The 11,774-nt window shown below is 38.4% G+C and overlaps 1 protein-coding gene across 1 annotated transcript; it reads right to left on the bottom strand.

The window, feature by feature from the left end:
• Positions 1 to 6,556: 6,556 nt before the first annotated feature.
• LOC107517320 (olfactory receptor 51L1-like) lies at positions 6,557 to 7,510 on the bottom strand. Its single transcript, XM_016157898.2, has one exon. The coding sequence runs from the start codon at positions 7,508 to 7,510 to the stop codon at positions 6,557 to 6,559; it is 954 nt and encodes a 317-aa protein (XP_016013384.1).
• Positions 7,511 to 11,774: the final 4,264 nt, after the last annotated feature.

The following is an 11,774-nucleotide window of genomic DNA, read 5'->3' as shown; positions in this document are numbered from 1 at the left end:
GGCAATGGATAGAAACAGATGGAGTTGGCAACGTAGAGTCAGTTCTTTGGAACTTCGATAAAAGCCATATTATTGGAGTTATGGAGGACAAAACCTAATTGGTATAAACACTCAAGAAAAATTTGGTGATAAGTATGGGAAGAACAATTTTTGAGTTTTTTTGAAAGTGAGCAGAAAAATTGGATAGCAGCAAGAGAAGGATGAAGCCTGAAAGACCAGTTGGAGGTTCTGCCTCTGAGTGGTTGTGTGCACCACACTTTCTCCCTTATGGGACGAAGATGAAGCTGGTGCCAACCATAGAATACAGTCATGTCTGAATGCAAGTGAGTGAACTGGACGTTTTCATTTGTTTCCTATTACATTTGACCTTTTAAGATGTTAGTATCTTCATTCTTATGTGGCTGGTTGTATAATCCAACCAGTAATATATACGAATCTGCTATTTCCTAATCTTAGCCACAATAAATCAAGCCATTTAGAGGTACGATTGTATGTTACACTACACAGAGGGGAAAAGATGACTAAAGGCCTCCGTCTGAGTAAAGGCCAAAAGCTAAAGTGGGCATTGCTGCAAATCTACTTATTTTCCTGTGATAGAAGTGCTATAGAAGTGATAGCAGTGCTATAACCATAATTTCAAATATTTGATTGCAGTTGGATTGATAGGGTGCACATCTTCCTAAAAAATATCAAGTAAATAATACCAACAAAATAAGGGATCTGTGAAACCTACCACCACAATTTCTGCCAATGAATATATTCATCATCTCCAAAAGTTTCCTCCTGCCTTTTTTTTTATTCTGTGTGTAATAGGGACAATGAACATAAGAGTTACATTCTTAGTAAAAAATTAAGTATATAATACAGTATTGTTAACTATAGGCACCATACTGTAGGGTAGATCTCTAAACTCATCAAGTTGTGTACAGTAAATGTACAGCTTTCTGTTTGTCAACCATACCTCAATAAAGTAGTTTCTTCTAAAAATCAATTTTAAAAAAACTACCCTGAGGAAGGAAGGAGAAAAAAACAATGAAGACCTGAAAGACAGAAGCTGTTAATGCTACAGGATTTCCTTTCATTATCTCATGCAATGAAAATGGCTCACCAACCATGCAGGTATTAAGTATTGACATCAGAATAAATACATGATTATTAATATTTATCTTTACAAATCATACCTGACAGGACTGGCAGTTTTAGAGAGATGGAAACTTAACCTAGCCTGGGTGAGATGCTTTATTAAAAGACAAACTCATGGAATCTAGCACTAAATGGGGACTTTTCCCTTATGTAGCCCCAAATGCAGATTCAACGTGATATAACCATAATTTTAAATATTTGATTGCAAGAAAATACAAATTGCTAGTGCTCTATCCATAACAAAAACATTATTAATTAATTCATTTAACAACTTTTTAAGTCTTTACACAGTGAAAGTATTTAGAATAAAGTTAAAAAACTAAGATGTCTCTCAACTAAAAATCCTAGCCTATGAAAAAACAGTATATTGTAATAAATGCTTTATAAATGCCTACATGAGGATATATAGACATATAAATGAAGGAATATGAACACTTCTTTTCATGAGAAGTCCCATATAAACCATGAAAAATAAATAGGAGCCTATTATCGATAGAAGCCTTTCAGGAAGAGTGTGTGTAGCAGTATGAGAGGTAAGCCTACCTAAATCTGGGACACAATCTTCAGAGTTTCTTCCTCTATAAAGACACAATAGCAGTAGCAGCCCTCTAAGGTATTAAATGATTAAATGTCAGTTTTGTAAAGCACTTAGTAATATAGATAGGTAGACAAATTGTGAAGTTGTGTTTGTTTAGAGCTGGAATGCTAGGGAATAAGATAACTCTCAAACCTGTACTTGAAGCTTGAGAGAGGTCTCCTGGAGTTCCTAGAGCTTTGATGAGGGGTGATTAAATTAGTACCTGGTCTAGGAGTATTGGCAGAGAACTATACAAGGTGACCGTTCCAGACGTTTGGGGTCTAAGGGACACCTAACTGTTTATATTAATAGTTGGACCTACATTGCATTTTGCTTATAGTAATAATTAGACGATCTATACATTATTAAGTTTTCTTGTATTTCTTGATGTTGTATATATATTGTCCCATTTAATCCTCAAAACAATTTTATGCAGCAAAGACTATAATTTCAATGATAGAGATATGGAAACTGAGCTTAAAGAGAAATGAAGCAATTGCCCAAGGTGAGAGAAGTAGTTGGAGTTAGAACTGGAGTTTGAAAATCAGACTATATTTCAGATGCCTGAAAATGGCTTGTATCTGTTTCTTGGCATAGCTCTAAAAACAAAACAGAAACTAGCAGCTTTTCTTAATATCAGAATAAGAGTAAGACAACTTTCCAGCAAGGCCCATCATATGGTAGTGAGATCCAGGAATGCAGTCATTTTCTGTGTCCTTTCTCCCTTCCATGCTCTTTCTTTTGCATGCTTTTTATGCAGTTGACCTCAATTTCTCTCTTGTCTCTCACAAATTATCTTCTTACACTGGTCCATGGGGGAAGGAAGAAGGAATTCAGAAGGATATCACTCAGAGGGCCATTTTCCTTTTATTGTTCTAATTCACAAAGCATTACAACATAGATAATTTTGCTTTAATCATAATTTCACATCACTCTGAATGAATTCAGAGCAATTTTTCTTTAGGTCAATCTCTATAGATGTCCTTTTCTTCCCCTGTAAAAGGCAAAAGCAACTCTTTGCCTTATAGAGGGCTATTAGGAAATCACTTTCCCATGGCCGAGCCATGAACAATGTAGATAATCTGAGTGGGAAGACTTGGCTTTGCAGAACTTGAGACATACATTCTGGTTTCTATAAGCCTTCTCCTCCTCCTCTTGTCTGGGACCATCCACCACCCAATTCCTTGAATGCTAGAAGTCAGGCCTAGCATAAAAGTGTGTACAAAATTTTTACTTGACCTAAAACTGTATGAGATTCATCAACTATTCATTGTCCAGCTACTAAGGACCCCATCCAGTTCTAGAGTGTCACAGATTTAGAGCATATTCTCCAGTTAATCCAGAACAAACCTTGGAGCCTAGCATTATATATCAGATATTTTAAACCAGATTTAGATCACTCCTTTGGAACTTAGAGTCCTATAGAGACTTATTTCCAATTAATAAACTCAGCGAGTTTATGGAGCAACGTGATCTTGCACAAAAATTCTGTATTTACAACAAACTATCACTTGCCATTTCCCTCCCAAAATCAAGGCTACTTGATATTAATATCTGATGCAAAGCTACCTGATACATAATGATAATAATAAATACTAGCATCTATTGAGTTCAATAAAAATTAAGTAATTAATTGCATTCACAACTTGCCAGAAATTTAGCCTTTCATTTATTCATTCATTTATTTTGTATATAAAAGGGCTTACAATATTCTGGGCCATGTGCAAAGTGCTAGGGTTAAACAAGTCAGAAAGAACAATGCCTTTATGATGCCTACGGTGAATAAGAAAGACAGGTATTGATCAAATAACCATATGAAGACACCTAAAACTGGTTCTGTGCTGCTGGATTTAGTGTTATGTACATTATATACTTGAATCTTTACAACATCTCTGTGAGATAGGTATCACACCCACTTTACAATGAGGAAATGGAGGTTCAGAGAGGTGAAATAACTAATTTAAGGTCACACAGCTAGTATAGGCTAGAGGTGAGGTTTTACTTAATTTTCTGCATAGGTGGGTGGCAGTCGAATCAGCCTAAAGGTTAAGAGCAGGCACTTTAAATTTATGTACACAGATTTTGTTAAAACTATCAGGATATGACATACAGATGCATTAATCTTTTTAAAAAAATTATCGAAGTGGCATCAGTTAATAAAATCAAATAGATTTTAAGTGTACAATTCAATAATATATCATATGTATATTGCATTGCGTATTCACCACCCACAGTTAAATTTCCTTCCATCACCAAATATTTGGCCTCCTTTACCCCTCTACCTACCTCCCCACTCTCCCATTTCCCTTTGGTAACTATTAATCTAAGCATTATAAGTCAGACAGAAAAAGTCGTGACCCATATAATTTCACTCATATGTGAGCTATAAAACTGAAAGCAACAAACAAACATGACAAACAAAAAGAGATTCATGGACATGGGCAGTGGATCACTGATAACCTTTTAACCTTTTAACTTTTTAACCTTTTAACTAGTAGCAAATCTTTTTAGAGACCATCTCAGAACTCTCCCTTATGTCAGCCTCAGGTAGTAGTTATTGGGTCTATGGAGTAGAGGAAGGTATTATGGGACATACTGAGGTGTCTGCATCCCAAAAGTAAAGTTGTAGAGACAGAGACCCCAGATCTCTTCCATGGGATGACTAGCAATTAGGTGACAGGGATTATGGGAGGGAGAAACCTCCAAGATCAGAGCAGCTGTTAAGAAAAGGCAAAAACAACAAAGTCAAATGATGCCCACAACCCTAGATTTAAGTCCAAGTTTAATTCTATTAACCCTCTGAAGAGAGATTTCCAGCTCCAAGGCCCATATACAATGTTTTTTGTTTTGCTTTAACTACTCAAGGCTGCTTGTGGTTTTGAGTACCATCACATCAGCTCAGGGTTTCTGATAGAGACAGGTGGAAACCTCTGCAAGAGAGAAGTGCTGACTTCTTGATCAGAACCTTCTCATTGTTGGGGTGAAGGGTGAGGTAGACAGAGTGGTCTGGATAACACAGTTTCTTGTTCAGTCCATGATTTGTGGTCCTGATAAAGAACTTTGTCATGGAGCATATGCTATCCATTCAAATGACCTCCTCTTTCAAAGTAGCCAAAATGGATTTACTGAAAAGTTCAGTTGACTACTATTAGACATGATATTCTAAAATGGTAACTCTGAACTTGTGATTTGTTATCTTTGCTTTTTGGGCTCTGTGGACAGGATCTGTAACTTTTAAGCACACGGTTTTGGCAATGACCTCCTTCTTACTGATAGACACAGGGTTCTGAGATCCTCAGAATTTATGCTAAGTGGCCAATGTAAATACATCTAATACAGGAAATAAGCTTTCCAACTAGAGCTGTATGTACAGGATTCCCAGCCCCCCACCCTGCCTTCTTACCTCTGAGTCCTTCATTCTCTCTTGTCTCAGTTTATGGAAATAACAGACAGAAATGCTTATGACCATTAAATTCCCAATTGTCTTAATGGCCATAGATATAGGCAAGACACTTTCTAAAATTTCTATGATGGCTTTTTCTATTAAATTTGAGTATTTTCCACCAGCAACACCCTATTTCAATTCTTCAAGGAATGTATAGCTGTTTTAAGACTGAGCAGGACAAGCAAGGCTAGTGATAGAGTGACACATCCTTTAATTTATGGGTAAAATTCCTCCTAGAAGTTTGGAAGAAGCTTTAGAAAAAGCTCTACAAAAAAAACTTAGCTCCTCTCTGAGCTGCACCCTGAGAAACAAACAGCCTTCTTGACCATATAGGATGGAGAGAATCACACCTTATTCCCAAGGTCTTTGGCATCCACCCTCACCTCATTCCGTTGCAGCTTATCAACTACTTGTTATCCCACAGGCCTCAGACATTCCAATACCACAGTCCTCTCCCTTCCTAGGGGTCAGCTGTAAGAATCTTTTGCCCTTTTGTCTTCTTGACTAATTTATTTAACAATATATGTTGAGTACCTACTATATGATAGATGCTATATGTTCTTGGAGCTGGAGATACATCAGTGAACAGAAGAGTCCTTGAATCTCAGGCCTCATGGAGCTTATATCCTAGCAGATCACCTGCATTGGGAGTGGCAGGCTATTCCACCTTTACAATTGATGCTTGAGAAACCAGCACTAGAAATTATACTGAACAGCCCTCCTGGGTTTGGCAATGCCAAATTTTCTCTCTAGTTCAAAGCAAAGACACACACGAAAAGAACCAAGAGAAAATTATCACTCCATGAGCTACAAATAAGTGCTAGATAAATTCAGCACACAGTGTTGTCTTATGAGTTTCCCACCACCTACTCCCCTTTCCACTTTTTGGTATATGAGTTGGTTAATATAAAATTCGAGAGAGGAGGGCCAGTGGTAAGGTGAATATAGTTTATTTATACATAATATTTTTACTTATAATAGGAATATAGTTTTTCCTTAGGTTTAGAAATGAAATGGGGCAGGGGTGGAGAGAGAAAATTCAGTGGGGAAAAAAAGATAGGTAACTGATAAATGGATATATACATGCATCCTCTCAGTTAGTGTGGTTAAGTCCCTAAGTAAGGAGATGTCACAGTATATATGAGTATGAAACAGTTTGACTCTAATCAGGTAGAGCAATTGAGGGGATTATCAAGGTGATACTTTGATATGCTTTCCAATAGTCTCAGTCCCAAAAACTTTAATTATAGAAGCTGATAGTGCCCCTCAAAGGGATCATAAATTAGAGCTGAATTATTTTTTAAAAATTAATTCTTCACCACTAATCCTCTTCGACTCTAAGCCCCAGGTTGACTCATAGGGGTCATGTGCCTCTGGGTCCTTCTGCTGTTCTAGGGAACATCAATCCTTTTCTGCTGGAAGCGCTTTAGGAGGCCCTGACGGATCTGCTTAGACTTGATGCAGTAAACAACGGGGTTCATAAAGGGTGGGACCAAGAAGTGCAAGTTGGCCATGAGCACTGCCAGAGCAGGGTAGCTGTGCTTCTCTACTCGGTGCAACACAGACAGCCCAAGTTTGGGCAAATAAAAAATAAGAACAATGCAGAGGTGTGAGACACACGTGTTGAGTGCTTTGAGCTGTTCCGCAGGTGATGCAATGCCCAGCACAGTCCGTAAGATCAGGGCATATGAAAGCATGATGAGAGAGGAGTCAAGGCCCAGTGAGAGGAGGATGGATATCAGGCCAACCAAGCTGTTGATCTGGGTGTCTGAGCAGGCCAGTCCCACAAGATCACAGTGTAGGCAGTAGCAGTGAGAAAGTACACTTATCTGGGGAAAAAACAGACGTCTCAGGAGGATGGGTCCTGGGAGGTTGAGCAGGATAGCCCTCACCAGGATGGCAATCCCTACTTTGGCCATGGTTGAATGAGTGAGAATAGTGGCATAGTGTAGAGGGTCCCGGATGGCAATAAAGCGATCAAAAGCCATGGCCAGCAGCACACCAGATTCCACATAGGTGAAGGCATGGATGAAGAACATCTGTGCTGCACAGAGATCAAAGGGTAGCTCACGAGCACCCAGCCAGAAAAGCCGCACCATAGTTGGGAAGGTGGAGGCACAGAGTCCCAGATCAGAGGCTGCCAACATGGACAGGAAGAGGTACATAGGTTCATGTAAGGCTGTATCCGTGCGGATCAGGAAGAGGATGATACTGTTTCCCAGGATAGAAACCACACAGATGAGGTTGATGGGGATGGAAACCCAATGATGAGCAGCTTCCAGGCCTGGAAAGCCAGTGAGAAGGAAAATAGAATGACCAGAAGTGCTGGTGTTGCAGGAGGACATAATGATTTCAGGATGTAGTTGTCTACCCTGAGAGTAAGAGGCATTTGTTCATTTGATCATCACCTATGAAGTCCCCACTAAGTGTGGGCTGAAAAGGAAGAATTGCCCCATAACCCTTTCTTGGGCCATAAAAGAAATCTCATTCTTCTTAGGAGCTCCATTCCTCTCTACATCCTGGCTAATTTAAACTTCTCTTTTAATAAGTAGTATTGAATAGATTTTATAAGTTGATCTCTGCTTATTGCTTTAGCAGCTCAGTATCTATCTTCTCTTTAGCCTAAACAACCTTTTTTCACTTAACCTATATCTAAAAGCCTATCTTTAGAATGTCTTTTCAGATGAAATAATGAAAAAAGGAGAATAATTTTCTGTCAAAACTTAGGATGATATTAAGAACAAGCAGTATAGACTCCATTTCTATTTATTCTTAGAGGCAGATTTTCCACAGTCTGACATACCTGTTGACAAATAAAACAAAAAGGACATGTTAAAACAAATGTATTTTCAAAATTATCCTCTGACGAGGCTGGTTGGTTTTCCCTCTGCTGCTATTATGCAGCCAACATTTTCTTTACTTTCTAGAAATGTTCAATGGTACCAATTTCTCTCCTGGGAATATTAGTTGGCTTAGAAGAAGTATTCAAGAGTTTTTCAAAGCCAAGTCCGATCAACAAAATGGTAACTTGGATACACTCATTTTTGTTAACCTCTTTCTTCTCCAACTCTACCTCTACTTCACTGTCTGCTTGAAATTTGCACATTTTTTTCCGACTCGGCCTTAAAGAGAGTCCTGTGGACATAGACTCAATTCGAAGGCTCTTTCCTCTTAATTATCTCTTTTTGTCCCTCTTACCATAAAAGCTATTTTGACAGCCCTGGGTACTTTGAGGTTCTCCTCAGTTATGGGCAGAAGGTGAGGGTGATAGGTCTTGAGGGACACCACCAAAAGAGAAGCATAAGCTTCCAGAGCCCCAGGGTTAATAATGCTCAGCAAGGAGCCCCGAGTGTAGTAGGTAAGCTCTTCTATTCTCACAACTTTATGTAGCACATTTATGCTACATACATAGTCTCCCTAATTTCTCTCCTCAACAACAGGATTGCATCTTCATTTGTCTACTACGTATCTTCACACTGGTTTGCATTATAAATTGAACATCCTGGAAAATCACAAAATGTAATTTCTCTACTTTCCCCCTTAAGCTAACCCTGCATTTCCTGTCAGGCCTTCCTCCCTTTCCTGGTTTCCATGAAATCTCTGGGGTATGGTGGGAGGGCGGGCACCATGAAAACCTAGTATCTCTTTTCACTCTGTAACATATTCCCCAGCTAAAACCATCTATATTTGAAATATCCCCTCCTCTCAGAGCCCAGTGAAACTAATCTAGACAAAATCGTCATCATTTGCCGAGATTTTATAACAGCCTCCTAACTATCCCACTTCCTCAATCTTTCTGTATTCTGATTTATCATCCAAATTTCCATTAGACTCATGATCAGAATACTTAAGAAAAGGCAAGCATGCACATTTAAGTGAATATGTGCATAGGAAGTAAACACAGTGATCAGATTTATTTTAGGATGATATCTCCTATTACAACTTTGTTTAGTGATACTCGCTGGTTCCTGGTGCTGCAAAATCAGGTCTAAGCAAGGTCTTTACAATGTGTCCAAAGGGGAAGAACCTTGTCCATTCACCATCTGTAGCTGATTCAGTCATCTCTCCCATAAACATCACAAACACTACTCATAAGATATCTTTCTACTCACCAAATTTACTATATTTAAAAATTCTTAAAATATCTTTATTATTGAAATTTCAAATACACATAGAAAAGCCTGTGTATTCTAAGTGTAAAGCTCGATGAATTTCCTCAAAGTGAACACACTCATGTAACAAGCACCTAGATCAAGAAACAGAATAATGTCAGCTCCCCAGGAACCCTCGTGACCCCTTCCAGTCACCCTCTCAACAACCTGTCCTGTCTCAATAACCTACCATCCTGTCTTCTAATACTACGGATTAATTTTGCCTGTTATAATAAAGCAGTATATGTTCTTTTCTATCTGCCTTCCGTTTTTTTTTCTATCTACCTTTCTTGATTCATCTTTGTGTCTGTTTGTTGAAGGAATGAATAAATGGTTTGATTTGTCCACAAGCACTATCTTACTAAACTAACTTTCTGTTATGTGTCAAGCACTGTGTTAGGAAATTACATATAGCAAAACAACGACAACAACAACAACAAAGAAAAACCTCACAAAAGGCAGGAATATCCTAAAGGAATGCGCTTATTTGTTCCAATATGAGTGTATACAATTCCACCAATCAACTTCTGATAATTCTTATTAATGATAAGAACAGTTGCTATCATTTATTGACCATGTGCAGACACTGAGAAAGAATGTTACCTAAACTCCTCACAATAAGGAGCTGAGTCTCAGGTTGAATAACTTGCTATAAGCCAAACATCTGGTAGGTAAAGGATCCTGATCTCAGCTCAGCACTGATTCTCAAGGCCTTGTGCTAGCAGACAGCTTGTGAAACATTCCCAAACTGTTAGACAAGACATGTATTATCTGATAGGCCAGAGCCCAAATGAAAAGTGTTTTTCTCTAGATATGACTTAGTCCAAACACAAAATAGCAGCTTGGTCCTCACCTGTGAGCAATGTTTTCACTGACTGTCATTCCACATAGCATCATATCATTTTGTACAAACCTTCTCTGAATGACAGCAAAGTGAAACAACAACCACATGCCACAATTCCACCTTTCTCTGTGGTTCCTGGAGATCCCTTCATCACTGTACTGGGTTAAATATGCCTTGACATACCCCATTTTCCCCCCTTTTTTTCCATGTCCCTTGTTTTTTGACACTTCAGAGTCTTGAGTTTATTTTCGTATAAAATAATAATAAAAGTCTGAAATTAACATGTTTGTCTTTTATAAATGCTCTCTACACATATTGCTTATTCAATCTTCTAACCCTATGGGATACTTTCCCATTTTCTGATGAGAAAGTTGGGACTCAGAGAGGCCAAGTAACTTTCATGAGGTCATGAAGCTAGATGGTAGATCTGAAATTTAAATCTGAGGTGGCCTAAAGACAAAGGCTATTTGCTTAATTGCTTCATATAAGAGCAAGTGATTCTGGCACTTCGTGCCTATTAGATTCTTGGTCATCAAGATAATTTGAAGGCCAGTTTTCCTGTCCCTTCCCCCTAACCTCATCTCCCTCTAAAGCAGATGCAGTGAGGTCACCCACTAAAAGTAGGAGTCCTCAAATCAATCCAGCCAGGCCTCTGCTTCCATCATCCCAGCTTTTCCAACCTTTTCACACAAGTTGTAGTTCATACTCCAGATGTGCAATGGACAAGTTACCTGTACCCCTGCACCCAAGACCCAAGAATGCTGCAGTGTCTGATACAAGGGAGGATGCATCCTCCTCCTCCTGTTCTAATGCTGCAGGGTGACAAGAAGTTCACCAAAATGTTGTGTCCTTGTCTTGTAAAAAACAAAAAAAAAAAAAAAAAAAACTGTAATACTAACCTCACAGAGTGGTGTGAACATGAGAAAGACTAAACCATTGAGCATATAGTAGGCATTTATGAAAACATAATAGTAAGCAGACATACCCTAGGATTTCCATCCATTATCTCATGAAGTTTCCCTCCTTCCAAAGCCTGTGAATGACATCATTCTCTTTCTATAGATGAGGAAATAGACCCTGAGAGGTAAGGAAAACTGTCAATGACCACATTAAGAGTAAGCAGAAGATGTTGACTTCAAGCACAATCAATTTGACTCCAAAGTTCATGCATCTGTCCATTCTTCATTCTCACTTCTAAACTCTTAAAAGATAATATTTATCTCTTATGATCATTATAAAGATTAAATGAGAATGCATGCAAAGCACTTAGGATAGTGCCTGGCACATAATAAGCACTTAATAAATATCAGCTATTTTTTGAGTATTTACTGCTTTATGAGGAGCTGTAATTATCATTTCCATTGCATATGCAAAAACTGAGGTACCAAGTTGTTGGATATCTTGCCTAAGATCATGAAGTAAAAAAGTGGATGAGCCAGTGTGTTCAATCTAAGCAGTCTGACTCCAGAGCCCAGTTTCTTCAGCACTGTGTTGTTACTTCTCTCTGCTAGCTTTGATAATTATTAATATTTTTAATGCTGCAAATTTTCATCCCCAAGGAAGAATTATAGATTTTATGTGATCTCTTCATTTCCCACCCTGCATCCTCGCTGA

The sequence above is a fragment of the Rousettus aegyptiacus genome, unplaced genomic scaffold (genome assembly GCF_014176215.1).
Source record: "Rousettus aegyptiacus isolate mRouAeg1 unplaced genomic scaffold, mRouAeg1.p scaffold_m13_p_5, whole genome shotgun sequence".
In the NCBI taxonomy this organism is placed as follows: domain Eukaryota; kingdom Metazoa; phylum Chordata; class Mammalia; order Chiroptera; family Pteropodidae; genus Rousettus; species Rousettus aegyptiacus.
The sequence above is the reverse complement of the archived record's forward strand: the minus strand, read 5'-3'. Positions and strand labels throughout refer to the sequence as shown.